The sequence below is a fragment of the Zootoca vivipara genome, chromosome 13, assembly GCF_965207765.1.
Source record: "Zootoca vivipara chromosome 13, rZooViv2.hap1.1, whole genome shotgun sequence".
In the NCBI taxonomy this organism is placed as follows: domain Eukaryota; kingdom Metazoa; phylum Chordata; class Lepidosauria; order Squamata; family Lacertidae; genus Zootoca; species Zootoca vivipara.
In genome coordinates this window covers 16,464,402-16,482,415 of record NC_142596.1, presented here as the reverse complement: position 1 = coordinate 16,482,415, position 18,014 = coordinate 16,464,402, and the positions used below count along the sequence as shown (strand labels likewise).

General features: G+C 42.9%; 1 protein-coding gene across 3 annotated transcripts in view; it reads left to right on the top strand.

The window, feature by feature from the left end:
- Positions 1-18,014, top strand: part of ARNT2 (aryl hydrocarbon receptor nuclear translocator 2) — a 147,014-nt gene that overhangs the window by 103,444 nt on the left and 25,556 nt on the right. For all 3 annotated transcript variants that reach the window (XM_088656510.1, XM_035131344.3, XM_088656511.1), the window contains 5 exons: positions 4,059-4,193; positions 5,007-5,081; positions 9,457-9,608; positions 14,979-15,051; positions 15,717-15,840. In XM_088656510.1, the coding sequence (XP_088512636.1) occupies positions 4,059-4,193; positions 5,007-5,081; positions 9,457-9,608; positions 14,979-15,051; positions 15,717-15,840 (559 nt within the window). The remainder of the gene's footprint in view (positions 1-4,058; positions 4,194-5,006; positions 5,082-9,456; positions 9,609-14,978; positions 15,052-15,716; positions 15,841-18,014) is intronic.

Sequence of the window (18,014 nt, the reverse complement as noted above, 5' to 3'; positions counted from 1 at the left end):
TAATATTTTTTATTAGGATTTTCTATTATATAAAGAAAAAAACCATTAATTACCTCTATATATAACACCATATTCACACATCATATCAGCCCAAAAAGAAAAAGAAAAAAAAGACAACATTAAACATCATAACAACAAATAAATCTTATTTAAAAACTCATTTTCTAAATCAATCATGGACTTCCCCGAGCTCCTTTTCTAACGGTTCATTGCATATCATTCTTCGCAGGTTCTACTCGTATTTTCTATACTTAATTACAATTATTACAATTTTTTCTTACACTTTACCTTCCGTTATCACATTCTAATCTATATTTTAAATTTCTTTCTCTTATTTCATAACCTGCAACGTACTCAATTGCTTATATTTCTCTTCATATATCAATTCTACAATATTTTTTATAATACACTCTAAATTTCTTCCATTCCTCTTCCGTCTTCCCCTCTCCCCGGTCTTCTCCCAGCTTTTCCAATCTTAAATTCATTTTCCGCATTTCCTCATCAAACTGCACTTTTAAAAACCTCATTAAAATCTTGAGATTTTAGTGCACTTTTTTTCTTATCACACATTTTTCTATGCAGTTTTGATTGGCGTACATATTTTCCAAGCAATTAACCCAAATATAATGCGTTTATACATAATTTTTTCACTGTTAAACGTGTTTTTGGTCACACCGTTTAACTGAAGAGCTGCATTGCAAAACTTGGAGAAGTTCCTACCTTCCTTGGAGGTTTTGAAGCAGAGATTAGATGGTCATCTGTTATGGATGCTTTAGCTGAGATTCCTGCATTGCTTGGGGGTGTGGACTAGAAAACCCTTGGGGATCCCTTCCAATTCTATGATTCTAAGTGCAAATTTCTAAGGGTAGTTGTGTTTCAGTTCACATGTTGTTTTGAGAAGTGCAAAATAGATGATTTCTCACTGAAATGCAAACAATCGAATTCCTCTCCCATCCGTACTTCCAAGGAAGTGCATCTTTGCACTGTGGTCTTAATCACACTTGAAGACCCCAAAGTGCTGGAGATGAAGGGAGCCAGTGTGGGTGTTTTGCAGATGATACAGCTGCCAAAACAAACTGTTTTCCATATGGAGCAACCAAACATCTCTTATATAAGGCTCACTGTGAGCAGCCGAGGAGATCATGGCCTGCGATGGGATAAGGGCAGGTTTAATCGCAGAGAAGTTGGAGGGAGCAGAAATTATGAACTCTTTTCCCCAGGAAGTAAATTATTCAGCTGGAAGTCTTGTTTTTCCTTAGACTGACTTGCTGTTTAGGGGACAGTTTTAAGGAAAGGAAAGGAACATTGTACGTGCTGTCTGTACCTGAGAAACCGATCTGGCGCTGTGGGGTATAGAGAAGAGGTCATTGGAAAGAGATATTGCTTGCAGCCTGAAAAATAATTTACTGATTTCCTTGTAAAGTCCTTTGCATTCCCAGAACTCTCCAGCGGCCATGTTGCTGCCACAAGAAAGGGTTAGAGTGGACTGCTCTTTAAATATGCTATCAGTCATGGCTGTCTATACTCTGTCCTTATTTTTTTTAATTTAAGTATGAAATACACACAGGCCACAGTGAGCTTCTTCCTTCTCCTCTTTCACATGTCTGAGGAAGAAATCAGAAGCACCCACATTAAGTTTTAAACTGTCCACAGTTCTGCATGATGCCCAAATTCTGGGGACTGCAGTTTATTTAAACCATGATGTCAGAACAAGCCAGGATCTGTAACCACAGTTCAGTTGTGGCTAATGAATACTAACCATAGGTTAAAAAATGCACAGTTCCCTGCGTTTGGATGTGACGTGGAACTGTAGATTGTGAGTCAAGGACCCGCCACCCACATAGGGTTAAATAAGACACAAAGACACATTATTTTAGGTTAATGGGCAAAATAAGGCCACAACTTTATTGGTTACACAGCATGTGAGAGGTATTGGCTTAGGCCTTGGATAGAACAGGCAATGCATGACTCCACCCCACTCAGCGGGGAGCCATTCTGAGGGTTAACAAACAGTGGGAGGAGCTTGTTGATGCAAATACAACTGGAAGCTTCCCCTGACGTCACCGGGGGTTGTGCCATGGCCCTAGCACCAGCAGGTCATCGGACAGGATCCACGACCACCGGATTCCTTTAACGGAATACCCAAAAGAGGAGGGGTAGGTGATGGTCACACCCTATCTTCCAACACAGTACAGTGGTACCTCGCAAAACGAATGCCTCGCGCAATGAAAAACCTGCAAGACGAAAGCGTTTTGCAATGTTCTTGGTGACTCGCAAGACAAAGTTTTCTATGCCCGTGCTTCGCAAGACAATTTTTGTGTGTGGTTTTTTGGGGTTTTTTGCCGCTGCAAACCGCGCTTCACAAGACGAAATTATCGCAAGACGAAGCGACTCGTGGAACAAATTAATTTCGTCTTGCGAGGCACCACTGTACACATATTCCAATGGCTAACCGCCAATACTCGGAAGTTGAGATGAATTCCTACAAGGTAGGTGAAAAAACCAAGAGGCTGGTTCCAATTAGCCAAATGGATTAAAAAATTCCTACCAGGTCCCTTGGGCAACCAAGGCAACCAACCGAAGTCCATAGCAAGGTCAAAAGCAAAGAAAGATGACCTAAAGGGAAGGAGGAAGGGAGCTCCGATGGAAGCAGGAAGCCAACTGAGGGACAGAAAGCTGCCGCAGCTGCTTAGATGCAGCTAAACCCCACCCACCAGCCTGCTCTATTGGCTGACTGAGAGGCTTGGCGCGGCAGCAGAGGTAGGCTAAGGCAGGGGGCCGAACACGCCCCCTGCTGACGCCGGAAATGGCTCCCGCTCACAACCCCTCCCATCTGTGAGGAGGAGAGGTCTTGTTTAAAAACAGAAGTGGGACCCTCTAAACTCATTGCATGCACAAGGCAGGATGTGGGGAGCATATGAGTTCAAGTCTCACCTTGGCTCATTTTTTGTATTGTTTGAATGTGGCTGTACGCTTAGTTGCAGCCATTAGTTGCAACATGATCCTTGCATTCCTTGGAGGAAGGCGTGGGCGAAGGAAGTCACACTTCTATCCCATCAGCTGCTTTGGGGCAGAGGAGAAGTTGTGTTCAGCCTGGGAAGTTCCGCTCAAAGTGCTTCCATTAATGTGAAGTACATTTGGACAGCGCAGAGGGTTCGGTCCTCACCAGCAAATGGCCCAGTCCTCTAGAGCAGGGGTCACCAGGCTTTGGGAGCGTGTGGGCACATTTACAAACTGGAGGAACTGCTGTGGACTCCACACTTTCCTCCTCTCATAACCAAATACCACAACACCACCCATTATGTGGAATGATTCTTTCAAGCCTAATTTCAGTGAGGGGAACTGACCCTGTGGAGACCAGAGAAGGCTTCTGCAGATGAATTTGCAGCTGTGGGTGCCATTTTCGCAACCCCTGCTCTACAGTAGCTGAGTGAGAGAGTTCCACCTTTTCCTGCAGGTTTTAAAACAGACCCCTAGCTGGCTCAATAAGAAACATTGTGAGGCAATGTGAGCATGAAAACACTGCATACAATGTTTTTATTTTAAAAAAACCTCTTTGACTTTTATTTTATGCGGTTGATTACAGTTTGCATAGCTCAAAATGCAATAAAACTATTCTGAAATTCAACTCCAAGGTTTATTTAGACCGCTTTCAAAGATCTTTGATTATTTTAAACAAAACCATTTTACTTTGATGAAGCAATAGCTTTCACTCGACATCCTGAGAGTCCTAATCGTCTTATAATAAGTGTGTTGACTTAAGATTTATTTCTGTATGGTATTTGTTTACTGTGTGAGACACTTGGAACAGCGCAACTTGAAAAAGGACTGTGAATTATTCTTTCTTAATTCTGCTGGACACTAGATATCCCTTGTGCTTTTTTGCTTGTGTGTTTGAATGGTGTTACCTGCTGTAAGAGGGAAGTCACAGGCTGGGATGGAAGTTTTGAAAATCGGGATATACCTCAACAGATTTTATTGCAGGCAGAAATCAGGCTCTACTTGGAGATCTTCTTCCCTTTCCTTGGAATTGAGCATCTCATATTGTTCCCCCCCAGGTTACCAGTTCTCCAATGTGCATGGACATGAACGGAATGTCTGTCCCCACGGAATTCTTGTCCAGACACAACTCGGACGGAATCATCACCTTTGTGGATCCAAGATGCATCAACGTCATCGGCTATCAACCCCAGGTCTGCTCATTACCTTTATGGGAATTGTAGCTCTGCGAGAGAAGTAGAGGTCTCCTAACGTAGGGCTGCTATATGTCCAGGTCCTCCTGGACACGTCCAGGAATTGGGAAGGAAAGCGACGGCCGGGTGGATTTTCGGCAAATCAGCAAAATGTCCGAAGAAACCCGGACGTAGGGCAAGGGGGGTTAATTTTTTTTTAAAAGGGCCAAAGACATAGATTTTTTTAAAAGGGCCATAGACATAGATTTTTGCATCTTTCCCATGAATGCATCTTTCTTGATAGTTAAATTTCCTTACCGCCCACCAGTGCTCGATGGAAGGAGGATTCAGCTTGTGCCGTAGAACCCCCTACCGCCCACCTAGAATCCTGAAACGCCCACTAGTGGGCAGTAGCGACCAGGTTGACAACCCCTGGGTTAGAGTGTTGGACGAGGACTTGGGAGACCAGAGTTCAAATCCCGACTCGAGTCATGAAGTTCACTGGGTGACTTTCCCTCAGCCTATCTTACACCACAGGGTTGTTTTGAAGATGAAATGGGGAGAAGGAAGAAGCATGTATGCCATCTTAAACTACTTGGAAGAAAAGTAGCTGTAAAGTAAACAATAATAGTACTTTCACTGCATAGGTCTTAAGGTTGGAGCAGCTGAAAGAATACAAATCCTGCTTAGAGTGGTTGTTGCATTTTGTCTCTGGATCTATCTATCTATAATAGCTATGCTGATATTGAAGCTTATCTGATGCCCTATGGAGTTTGGAAACTGGTTTGTAATTTTTACATTGCTGTTTTCCTCCTTTGTTGGATGCTTTACTAGGACCTTTTGGGGAAAGACATTATAGAATTCTGCCATCCAGAAGATCAAAGCCATTTAAGAGAGAGCTTCCAGCAGGTAACGTTTTACCTAGAAACTGAGCCTCATTCCCCATCCTGCTTTATACTACTTTCAACACCAGCACTGTTGGGTGTTGTGTTATCCACGTGTATAGATACATTGTGCATATATAACTATAAAAGTATAATATAGACAGACAAATATATAACCCTTGGTTATAATACAAAGAAAAATGGGTATATTAGGTGGCCTGGGTCTCTCTCTCTGTGTTAATGCTAAAATCCTGAAACAGACTCACTCATGAATCACAGTAGCTTTTATAAACACACAAATGGCTGCTGGATTACTACCTTAAACAGTCAATGTACAATCACATTACACACATGGCGTCTACACCAGTGGTGGCACTAAGGGGTTGGTATCACATTGAACCAACAACACTGGCTTACAGTTTGAATATTAAGTACCAGTGTGGTACAGCAACTGTAGTGTTGGGTTTAGATGTGGAAAAATCAAGTTTGAATCCATGTTCAGTTGTAAAAGAAAAAAGAAAATTGGCCACTGGCCTGTAACAAGTCAATAGTCTAGGTCACATCATGCCAAGCCACAGTGTAGGTCTACCAAATACCAACTGGTGGGATTCAACATGTGATGCAATGCCATTGTGCTCTGAATTATCCGCTGCCCACCCCAGTCCATATCATTGGCCCATAGAGACAAGGAAACTCAAAGTATAATGATGTCATGTCACACATTGTGTTTCCTTAGACATTTTCTAAAACACATGAAATCCAATGGCAGAAATAGCTGAAAGCAGCAAGCAGTTGCAATAAACCAAGGTGGCTCTGCTAATGTTAATGGGATTCAACCGCCATCATCCCTGAGCATTGGCCATACTGGCTGAATCCATTGAGTGTTGGAGTCCAACAACCTCTGGAGGGCCAACAGGTTCCTCACCCCTGCCATAAAAGAACAGTAAGAATATCCCTAAAGGCCATAAGGGGAGAACGGAGGCGGGTTATCCCTGCAGAAGGAGTTCCATTGCTTTGGAGCCACCACGAAGAAGTCACTGTCTCTTGTTGCTGCTTGAGGCTGTTGACCAAATTTTATAAAAGGCAACGTTTTGGAATAAACGCTGTGTTGGCTCAACTCTCGTTGCAGGAGTCAGTGGGTGTTTCCCTGCCAATTTAAACAGGGCCAAACATACTTAAGTTGTCAATTATCATGTTTAGAAAATACCACCCCTACGATATAATTGCTTTTTTAAAAAAGTTGTTTACTTAAAATCACCAAGAATAAATGTATAATTTCTGAACACTTGGGCTTTCAATACAAAAAATTCAAAAGTAGCATAAAGATTCTCCAGCAGAAACATACAAACATATGGAAGCAATTCCAAGCCTAGTTTTGGGTTTCTAGAGCACCAGTGATATATAATCAGAATTCATGTCATTGTACGACAAATTGAATCTGATTGATCCAGCATGTGTTTTGCCAAGCAGTTTGGCATGTTACCAGTCACACCTTCCAGATGCTTTTCTTGCCATATTTAACAGCGAGTGCTATGTATCGACTTTGTCCCGTTACTGGAATTCAAATTTTCCAGTTGAAATGTGGACGGCTAATTTTAATGGGTTATATAAGTTAACAGAGTGGCTTGAAAAACGCAAATGAAGTTCAGAGAGAAAAGAAACTGGATAAAGTAAATCAGATAGAGTAAATATTAGGAGGATTAATAAGCAGAGAGGTTTTATATTTCTAAGAGATTCATGCCCAGTTCACAGCAGGAAGATATTCAACAGCACATACAGGAGGAAACTCCCTCAGAACTACACAGCCAATCAGTGCGCGAGCTACTCCAGCAAGAATCATGGCATTCTGACTGGTTGCTGGCAACCAAGAGGGTGCTGGTGAGTTAAACAGTTAGCAGAATTAACCCTAAGGTTACTTATTAAATAATCCTTGCTGTTGTATTTCCAACAATATATAAAGGGTGAAAACTATTCCGGGTTTATTCTCCCAAAATATTTTTACCTTGTGAAAGAGAGCCACTCCTTATTCAGTATCTTATCAGCCAAAGGGTGTGTGTAATTATTGCAAGGATTGAGTTTTTGCATAGTTACTTCACATTGTATTTTGAATCCTAGTTAATGTGCAATACTAGCTTAGTCACCTTCCTTTTCCCATTCATGTTGCTGACTGGCTTGCTATTTTACAGGCTATTTCTTGCCGTTGTTCACCATTCAAATTGCTAACAGTTCTGAAATTCCTTACCAGAAGGCAGCCCTATTTAGGGAAGCTTTTAATGCTTAATAGATTCTTGTGTTTTAATATTCTGTTGGAAGCCACCCAGAGTGGCTGGGAAAACCCAGCCAGGTGGGTGGGGTATAAATAATATATTATTATTATTATTATTATTATTATTATTATTATTATTATTATTATTATTACCAGCCAAGCTATTGTACATTACCATTTGCTCATTCAGATTAGTGGCCAGCTTACTTTTTTCATCCCATGTTGAGTCCGCACTATTGCACCCCTTTTCCCACTCTGCTCAGATCACTACCCTTCTCCCTACCCTCTTCATTCTGCAGATCTGCAAAAAACAAAAAAACAAAAAAACACCTCAGAAATGTTTTGTTCTATTAGGGACATTTATCCATAGCTACAATTTTTGCTTCCAAAAAAATGAAAGTGGGATGATAATAATAAAGTCAGGGAAGCAACTGATCTCCCAAGATTTTTGTTTTAATTTCTGTGATTTGTTATGCAGGGAGCCTTTTAAGATGTACAACTCTGAGATTATCTCATCAATGGCCCTGACAATCAATACAGTGGTACCTCGCAAGACGAATGCCCTGCAAGACTAATTTTTCGCAAGACGAATGCATCTTGCGATCTGATGGTAACTCGCAAGATGAATTTGTTTTGCGAAAAATTCGTCTTGCGAATCGTGGTTTCCCATAGGAATGCATTGAAATTTAATTAATGAGTTCCTATGGGGGGAAAAAGAAATTTCAATGCATTCATATGGGAAACTGCGATTTTCAAGACAAATTTTTTGCAAAACGAATTGACTTGCAGAACGAATTAAATTCGTCTTGCGAGGTACCACTGTACGTTGTTACAAGATTAACAGTGGGTATAATAAGCCACTGAAAATTAGATGTTTTTGAATTGCTGACCTTATCAGGAGCTGTTTAAGGCAAGACTGTGCGGTGAGGGATTTTGGAGTGTTTGGCCAGTGTCTGTTTCAGGGTTTTTGTACTTCCTGTCAAAGATAAAGTTGTTCGTCAGGGGTGGGAAAAATTAAGTCTGAATGAGACACTTGAAGGCCAAAAACAACAAGGAGAATTTTGTATCAAAAGTTGGAGAGGATGGCTATCTAATAATACCCGTTAGGAAACAGTTCAGCTGGCCATTTACACACTGTTCTGTTTCATTTTACGATCCCATTGTTGGGTGTGGCAGTAGAAAGTTGTTGTTCAAAGGATATGGCTCATCTGATTGAAGCTAGAGATTTATTTTAAATAATGCATTAGCTCTTTGGGTTTTATTTTCTCCCAGGCCTGAATTTCTGGGAACTGTAAAAGGGGAAGGAAAAAAAGAAGGAACTCTTTTCCAATTCTGTCTCTTCTATTGGAACTGAAGATTCCACTTCACCCATAGATTCCCCAACCAGCAGGTCCCTCAACCAATTAATCCAAAAGGGCAGTGTTGTGTGGTAGACGGATCTCCATACTTGGAACTGGGAAACCTGGGTTCAAAATTCCTATTCAGCCATGATTCTCACTCTCATAGGATTGTTTAAAGGCGGGGAAAGCAGATAATCTCATTGAACTCCAGGGAGGAAGAACAGGATACAAATAAAAAATATATAATAATGACTTACTGTGAGACTTACTCTTCAGGTAAACAAGATGGAATGAGTCTTATTTAGAAACCCCAATGCAAATGGCGAAAGGAAAGGACTCCACAGTGGGAAGTAGGCGGCCATTTTGAAACTGAGGCTTATGCCAAGACAGGCCATGCTTTGAAGATTCATAGGCCCTGTCTGTTATTTCCATGAAAAAACCTACAGTAGTAGGTGTTAAGGTTGAACTGTGGACTGTATATTGAAAAGGGCCTATGGTACCAGCCAGTGCCCGCAAAGGAGCCCTTTGTGTTTATGTGTACTTAAGGGATCTGTCTACCAAAATGTTCTCTGTCGTTTTTGCTGGATGAGGCAAGCTACCCTTCAGTTGTAAAAGGAGCTTGCCTCATCACCTGAAAGGTCTACAGAGCTATGCAAAAAGGAGGAGAAGCGCCTTCCGTTGTATATAGGGCTCCCCTACAATCACATATATTGCTCCTTGGGAGCACAGCCCATATCGGTTACTGATAACACCCCGTCACCTTCTCTCCATGACTTTTACAATGGCCTCTGCAGGTTGTTAAACTGAAAGGACAGGTGCTCTCTGTGATGTATCGCTTTCGTACCAAGAACCGGGAATGGATGCTAATCCGGACCAGCAGCTTCACATTTCAGAACCCTTATTCGGACGAGATTGAATACATCATCTGCACCAACACTAACGTAAAGTACGTGTTTCACCCTTAAATTTACGGCTTTCCCCATTGCCTTCCCTTCTCCAAAACACTTTTATGTCCTGCTCCTTGTGGTTTTCTAAAGATAAAAGTTATACTGTCTGCACTAGGCCTTGCTTAAAGCGGTTCCATGTATCATGACAGAGTAAACCCAAGCTTCTCACTGAATGAACTTAAGAACATAGGAAGCTCAGTCATATCAAGTCACACCACTGGTCCAACTAGCTTAGTATTGTATGAATACTAAGCTGTGAGGGTAAACCAGGCATAGGCAACCTTGCCTCTCCAGATGTTTTGGAACTACAACTCCCATGATCCCTGACCACTGGCCCTGTTAGCTAGGGATCATGGGAGTTGTAGTTCCAAAACATCTGGAAAGCAAAGGTTGCCTATGCCTGGAGTAAACAATAGTTCCCAGGATTCTTCGGGCAAAGTCATGTGCTTCCAATATATTCTGTGGATGTGACCTCTTTGTCACCTGAGACCAGACTGAGGATCTCAAGGAGGAAAGTTTTCTCAGCGATATTGCCTTCACTGTGGAACTCTTGTCTGTGTGGAAGCCTTCCAGGGTAGTGGTTCTTTTAAAAAAGTTGATGAGAAAATGTTTCTGTTTAGCTTTGGAGGTGGGTGGTTAAACTGCTTGTGGTGCCACTGTTTTTTGTTTTTTTTTAATCCTCCAAGATCTGTGCTGGTGTCTTCCCCCCCCCCCCGATTTTTTAAATGCCTGCTGCTTTTTGTTGTGTGTTGTTTTTTCCCCTTCTCCCTTTAATGTGGTTTTAAACGTTATGTTGTTTTGATTGGTAAGTCATATTGAGGGGCCTGACTTGGGTCCAAGTATACTTGTTAGGAACTTGACAATAAATCAATGTCTCTTCCACATCAGCGAACTGGAGGAGCAGAGGGGGCGAACTCTGACAAACAAGTTTCTGTTTCCGCACTGTCCAGAAGGCTTCAAGAATCTGGCCTTTAAATTAGCCGGTGTTGAATGTTCTGCCTGCTTTTCCCTTTCAAGGCTGCATACATAGGCACGGCAGTGCATTCTGAGAGAAATGAAGCTGCCGGGCCTTCCTTGGATCCTGTTATAGCTATCCTCAGTTGGCTTCGCAAAACAAGCCCGACTTGTTGCCCAAATATGGCGGTTGGCTACTACCGAGGTCTCCGGCTAACGCATTGTTGTTATTCTTTCCAATTGAAATAGTAATGTCAAAGAGGATGTGGCAGCCCTTCCTTTTTTTCTTTTTCTTTTGGAAAGATGTGCCTGTAGAATTATAAATATTAGAAGGAGCTAGGATTTTCCACATGTTGTTAATTCTGACAGATTGTTCCTCTTTGGAGAGCTCCATCCGTGAACTTGGAAAGCCTGCCCCGGTTGGCATTTGCTCACATCTCTTGTTGAAATAAGCCAAGCAGTTCTCTGACAGTGATGGATGGTTCAGGGCCTCCGACTGCAATTGGTGGAGTTACTCTTATCCTAAGGTTGGCAGGTGGTCATTGGTTGAATTGCTGTGACCTAACAGATGCTGCACAAGCATCCTTGGGCAGCTGCCAAGTCCTTGGCGCTTTGGTAGGACCCCTTATAACAGTGGTTCCCAACAGGTGGTCCGCGGATCCCCAGGGGTCCGCGAGCTATGTCAGAGGGGTCCGCAAGATGCTATTAGAATAAAAAATATATTAAATATATTTCGTATGATAACAGATTTTTTGTTTTGGCCGCTTCCTGCATGAGCAGAGTCTAGCACAAAACTAGAATTAGTTAGAGGCAGTAGTTCTGCTGTATGCCGCTGGGTGGCGCTTTATAAACACTACTGTTTTGCAAAGAGGCAGCGCGCGCATTCTACTAACGTTCACCTCCCCAAGATGCTTTGCGCGTGTCGGCTTCATTTGTGCGCTACTGCGCAGGTACCCTGTCTTCTCCATTCCCCTCCCTCCTCCCTGGCGCGCGCTGCCTCTTTGCAAAACAGTAGTGTTTGTAAACAAAGCAAGCATTTTCTTCCATGTGTTTCATGAAAAACAAATATAGGAATCGGCTCGACATGCGGTCGGATTTCAGAGTGAAAGTTTCAAGTTTGGAACCTAATATTTCAGAAATAATGGACTCAAAGGATAGATTTAACTCATCTCATTAAGAACTGAAAATTAAAACTAACTGTATACTGATGGAGTACTCTGTTGTAACTGTAAAAAACGTATAAATATAAAATATAAAAAGACTCTTAATTTGGCTCTCACTTTTTAATTTTAGGATTAGGAATTAATGGGGGTCCTTGTCACAATAGCGGCTCGATGAGGGGTCCTCGAGAAAATTTTGTTGGGAACCCCTGCCTTATAAAATCATGCTGCATCTGGTGTATAGGGGGAGTGGCTTCCTGGTGCCAATTGGGAGAGAAATCCCTAAGCGGCCTCAGCCATTCAGCCTGGACACTGAGGTCCAGCGCCGAGGGCTTTCTGGCGGTTCCCTCCCTGCGAGAAGTGAAGTTACAGGGAACCAGGCAGAGGGCCTTCTTGGTAGTGGCGCCTGCCCTGTGGAACGCCCTCCCATCAGATGTCAAGGAAATAAAAAACTATCTGACTTCTAAAAGACATCTGAAGGCAGCCCCGTTTAGGGAAGTTTTTAATGTTTGATGCTGTATTGTGTTTTTAATATTTGGTTGGGAGCCGCCCAGAGTGGCTGGGGAAACCCAGCCAGATGGGTGGGGTATAAATAATAATTGATTGATTGATTGATTAAATATAGACATGCCCCTGCTGGGTAAACCCAGGACCACTTCAAACCTGGTGTTGGCCCTTGCTCTGCCACTGGGCCTAGCTAAATACTAACCTGAATGTCAACATTTCTCAGAAGCTATGCGATGCTTCCTTAAGTGCAGTTATTTTAGTTCGATACGCAGCATTTCTAGGAACTGTTTACATACGAAGTGCAATTACCCATTATACTGCCTGAGAATGATATTTGTTATTAAAAGAGGCAGATAAATAAAAATGTGCTTTAATAATAAATATAGGTAGTGACTGCTGTTTTCTGATACGAGCACTCAGACTGGAAAAGGAAAGAAAGAATGAGTGAACAATAACATTTTCCTAGCAAATATCAATAGGCTGGGATTTGCTGTTAATAGAGGCAGATGGATATAAATCAGGTAGGCAACCTAAGGCCTGGGGGCCGGATGCGGCTCAATCGTCTTCTCAATCCGGCCTGCAGATGGTCTGGGAATCATTGTGTTTTTACCTGAGTAGAATGTGTGCTTTTATTTAAGATGCATCTCTGGGTTATTTGTGTGGCATAGGAATTCATTCATTTCCCCCAAAAAATATAGTCAAGCCCCCCACATGATCTAAGGGACGGTGGACCGGCCCATGGCTGGGAAAAGGTTGCTGACCCTTGATATAAATGTACATCAATAAAAAATCTTTTTAGTGAGTGCTGTTTTCTGTTAAGAACACTCAGACCCCAAAAAAGAAAAGAAGGAAATAATGAATGAATAATAATAATAAATCCCTAACCAAAAATCAAGAGACCATCTGTATAGAAACCAGGGTGAAAAAGCTATCCATAACCATCAGATAAAAAAACTAAAGCAAATGCATAGATTTTTTTTATAAAAAAAAATACAGAGAGCTGTAGGGGGAGCTGAAGATTGCATTAGTTGGTTGTGTTTATTTGATACTGCCTTCCGGCTGGAAGCCATCAACTTTCCAGATCTGGTTTCCGAGTGGAAAGACAACTAAACATTAGGTTCAAATGTTCACTTATTTCCCTGCAAAAGAAAATAATAATAAAGATTATTTTGGGCACAACCATCCAAGATGAACTTCCTGGAGAAGCGACGAGTTTAATGTTTAGCCCTTTGTCCTCTGTTTTGCTCCAAAGGAGAGCCCCATGTAAAAAAATTGCCTTCCCACAACATTCCCATCTGTGTTAACTTCTGTTGACTTTTGGCGGAAGATAACATGGCAAGTGCACTGGTTCCATCCAAAATATGAGACCCGGTGATGTTGAATGAGCTTTATGGCCCCTTTCCCACGAACACTAAAGTAGAATGAGAGATGTATCCTCCTACTGTAATATGATAAGAACCCATAAGAAGAACTGTGCAGAGTCTTCCCAGTCTAGTATCCTTTTTTCCACCATGACCCATCCAGATGCTTCTGGGAAGCCCACAAAATTGATGCCCCCTCCACTACTGTGGCTCCTCAGCAACTTGCGTTTGGAAGCATACCGCCATTGATCCTGGTGGTTCAATATAGCCATCATCGCTAATAGCTATTGATAGTCTTATCCTCCATGAAATTGTCAGATCCTTGTTTAAAGCCATCTAAATTGGTGGCTGTTTCCACATCTTAATTTTTCTATCCTGATAGATAACATGCAAGGTGTTCTGTGAGCAGAACAAATATTATTGAAGATGGTCTTTAAAAAGAGAGAGAGCACTGTATGCCGTCATCTTTAGAGCTGGTTTTATTAGCGTAGAAATCTATGCAGATCTAATTGATTAAAGAATCAGTTGGTCAATTCAAAATTATGTGATTAATGGACTAAGATTTCTTTAATTGGGTAACAGACCCAAGGCGGACCCACACCAACTGGAAATATTCATGCGGAGAGAAAAATGTATGGTATATGAACCAGCCTCATTGGTTTCAAATAAACTGACTTTTGGCATTTCCTAAAAAGCACCTGACACTGGATACAGATTAAGTCGGCATCCATGAGATTTATACAGGCATTTTTGACATATTTCTCTTCCTCATTCTGATTCATTTCACTTCCCCTGTATTGAATGTGTCAGTTCCCTTTGATGTAGACGGCCTTGCTACTGCACATTTTAATTTACTTCCAAAGTTTTCCTAATTGGATTAAGGCTATCAGCTGCAGGGTGCCCCCTCATGCATTCAGATGGCTTTATTTCCTTCAATCTTAGTAGGTTGCAATTGCAAAATTCTAAAATTGCCTGCTGGAAAGAAGCAGGAGCCCAGGTTTTCTGCAGCTCCCGTCTCAAATGCCCTTTTCTTTAAATTGGAAAATGATTTATTGCTGGAATACCTTGCAGGGGGAGAAGGTTACAAACACCTGCATGTCTCTAATTATGGTTCTGCATACCCAGACACCTCCTGCTTTGTTCCTTCCTGGTCCCACCAGTCAACCATCTTTCCTCTCCTGTGCTGGGGGGGGTGGGATTTTAAACCATGCTTGCTTTATTATTGGGGAAGGTGAACAGGTTGGACCAAGAGGGGATAAGGCAAGGAGGCGCACGTTGGATATTAAGCCGTCAAGTCACAGCCAGCCGGACAATCTTCCTGTCTGTTAAATACAGTCCTGCAGGCTCAAATGAACCAGCAGCAACGGTTTCTCTTTCCTGCTTCCAGGCAACTTCAGCAACAACAAGCAGAGCTTGAGGTGCACCAGAGAGATGGGCTATCATCATATGACTTATCTCAGGTGAGACATACCTGGCGAGGTGGACTCTTTGTTTGTTTGTTTGTTTGTTTGTTTATGTATGTATAAAAATAGGCAGGAATTGGAAATCTAAACAACAGAACAAGCACATGCTGGCCTGGTCTACCCATAATACTAAGCTAATGGTTTAATGGGAACAAGCAAGTGTTTGTTGCACAGGGAGAAAATCACAGTCATGAGAGCTAAACCATGATTTATCTAACCATTACAGGTGAACACAGGCTTGTGGTTTGTCTCACTCCATGAGCAAACCATGAGCTGTAACCAAGGTTTGTTCTTGGCTCTCCCACTCATGGTTTGTTTGGGAGAAACAAATCATTTATCCCAAGTTCTGAAGCAGCGCTAAGCCAAACCATGGCTTAGTTTGCATCACATGGCAGCAACATCAACCGCAGCTTTCTCCCTGTCCACTGGAATACTTGCTGCTACATGATAAGCCATAGTTTGGGAATGAATGCCTGACACAGAAGACCCCTGGTTCATGTCCTGAAGAGCATTCAAATGGGCCAGAGTTGCTCTCTGGCAGTACAGAAAATCAAGTGCATTTATTGGAAAAAATGACTCTTGAAGTTTACTGCCGTTTGAAAAGGTGGAAGCTTAGCCATAAAGGAGCATGTGACTTCCTTCTCTCTGCCTGTTGCAAATAGGTCCCCGTTCCAAGTATACAGCCTAACGTTCATGAGGGTGGGAAACCAGTGGAAAAGCCTGATGCCATCTTCTCCCAAGAGAGGGATCCAAGGTTTGCCGAGATGTTCGCTGGCATAACTACTAGTAAGTAAACTCTGCTCTTAAGATTGTTATTGATATCACTGCTATTTGTGATCCTCTGTTCTGACAAACTACTTGTATCTTGAATAGATACTGAACCAAACACTCCCTTCCAATGTGCATACCTTGGTGGGACAGGGGGTGTGGCTAGTAATAATTATAATAAAAAAGGTAAAGGAGCCCTTGACAGTTAAGTCCAGTCATCTCGCTTTCAGGCCGAGGGAGTCGGCGTTTGTCCACAGACAGCTTTCCGGGTCATGTGGCCAGCATGACTAAACCGCTTCTGGCACAACGGAACACCTTGATGGAAGCCAGAGTGCACGGAACTCCGTTTACCTTCCCACCACACCTATTTATCTATTTGCACTAGTGTGCCTTTGAACAGCTAGGTTGGCAGGTGCTGGGACAGAGCAACGGGAGCTCACCCCTTCATGGGGATTTGAACCGCCAACCTTCCAATCAAAAGCCCAAGAGGCTCAGTGGTTTAGCCCACAGCACCACCCGCGTCCCTATAGTGACTAGTAGCTGAGGATGGCTACCAGGCCCCAAGCAATTATGTTCCCTTATAGGAAGGGGAAAATATGAGTCTGATGGCACCATGATCAAGTAGCACAGTCTTCAGCAGCTCTCCAGGGCCTCAGACAAGGATCTCTCCAAGCCGTACCTGGGGATTAAACCAGGGACCTTTTGCATGCAAAGCAGATTCTCTGCAACTGAGCCACAGGCTCTTGCTTAGGCAGTAACAAAGGGTTGTATCCAACAATGTTCTGCTGACAGCAAGCTCGTTGAACTTAATGGACCTATGTTAGCCATATCCATTAATTTCAATGGGTCTGCTCTGAGTAAAACACTGTTAGATGCAGTCCGTCAATCATTTTAGCCAAGTTCTTACAACCACATTCTGTGCTGCTTTCAGCTAAAGTCACCCAGTAAGTAACTCTGATCTCATACATGGGCGTACCCAGCGAGGGGCGGGGGGGCAGCTGCCCCCCACCCCAGAAGCAAAAAAAAAAATTACCGTATTTTACGGACCATAACCCACACTTTTCCCCTCCGAAAACTGAAGGGGGAAGGTTGCTGTGGGTTATGGAAATTGGGCTGTTTCCGCCCCCTCCACGGCTGCAGCCAGCGACAGGAACGTGGGACAGGGGAGGAGCAGCCTGAGTGGGGGGGGAGGGCGGACGGGAGCTCCATCCTTCCTTCCTCCCTCTTTCTTCCTTTATTAAGTTTAATAAAAGGGAAAACCAAGAGGCTTGCTTCTCAAACAGTGCCTGTCAGCCTGGTGGAGAACTGTTAGCAAGTAGTGATTCCATCCGTAAACAAGCCTAGTCTCTTCCTGGGCGGGAGGAGTGCTGTGTTTTTTCAGTAACAGTTTAAAGAAGTGATGTTTTCCCCTTTTTATTGTTCCTAAGCTTCCCTGCTGAGGATGAAGTTTTTACATTTGTTTTGAATTAATCATCGTGCAAGTAGCTCTCAGCTAAGTCCGAAACATCCCACTGTTTGCCACTAAAGAGAAATGAGGAGATAGCCGCCAGGGGTCCTTTCTAGGTACACAATGACCTTTTTCCAACAGGGGAAAACATTAGGTCTCCCTGAACTTCTTGTTCTGCTTACCTCACCCTGCCTTGACTTTTCAAAGTCAATCTGGGACACCTTAGGAACGGTCCATTAGCAACCAACAAGATTCCAACCTACAGCATCCGTCTGTGTCGTCCCAAGCAAGAATTGCCGGGGCAGAGACCAACAGAACACAAAGGAGAACCAGCTGCAGCAAGGGAAGAAGGCAAAGGAAGATCAGCTGAGAGGCGCTGACAGCTGTCAGCGCCTCTCAGCAGATCTTCCTTTGCCTTCTTCCCTTCCTACAGCTGGTCCCCTTTCGCTAGATGAATGCCCTGATTTTCTGATCAGAGGTTTTTATGGCCACGCTTCGCACGGCGAAGCGGTGGCCATAGAAAACCTCGTCGTATAGCGAGGCAACCTCTGATCAGAAAATCCTTTCATTAAGCGAAATTTTCGTCTAGCAGGGCATTCGTCTAGCGAGGCACCACTGCACACTTCCTGTGCTCCTAACAACCCCCTGCTCTCAGGATATCTCTCTTCCGAACACCACCTTCCTCCTCCCCTTACATACTTAGCTTAATTAATTGGTTCCTGGTTTGAGGCAAAACAGCAAATTC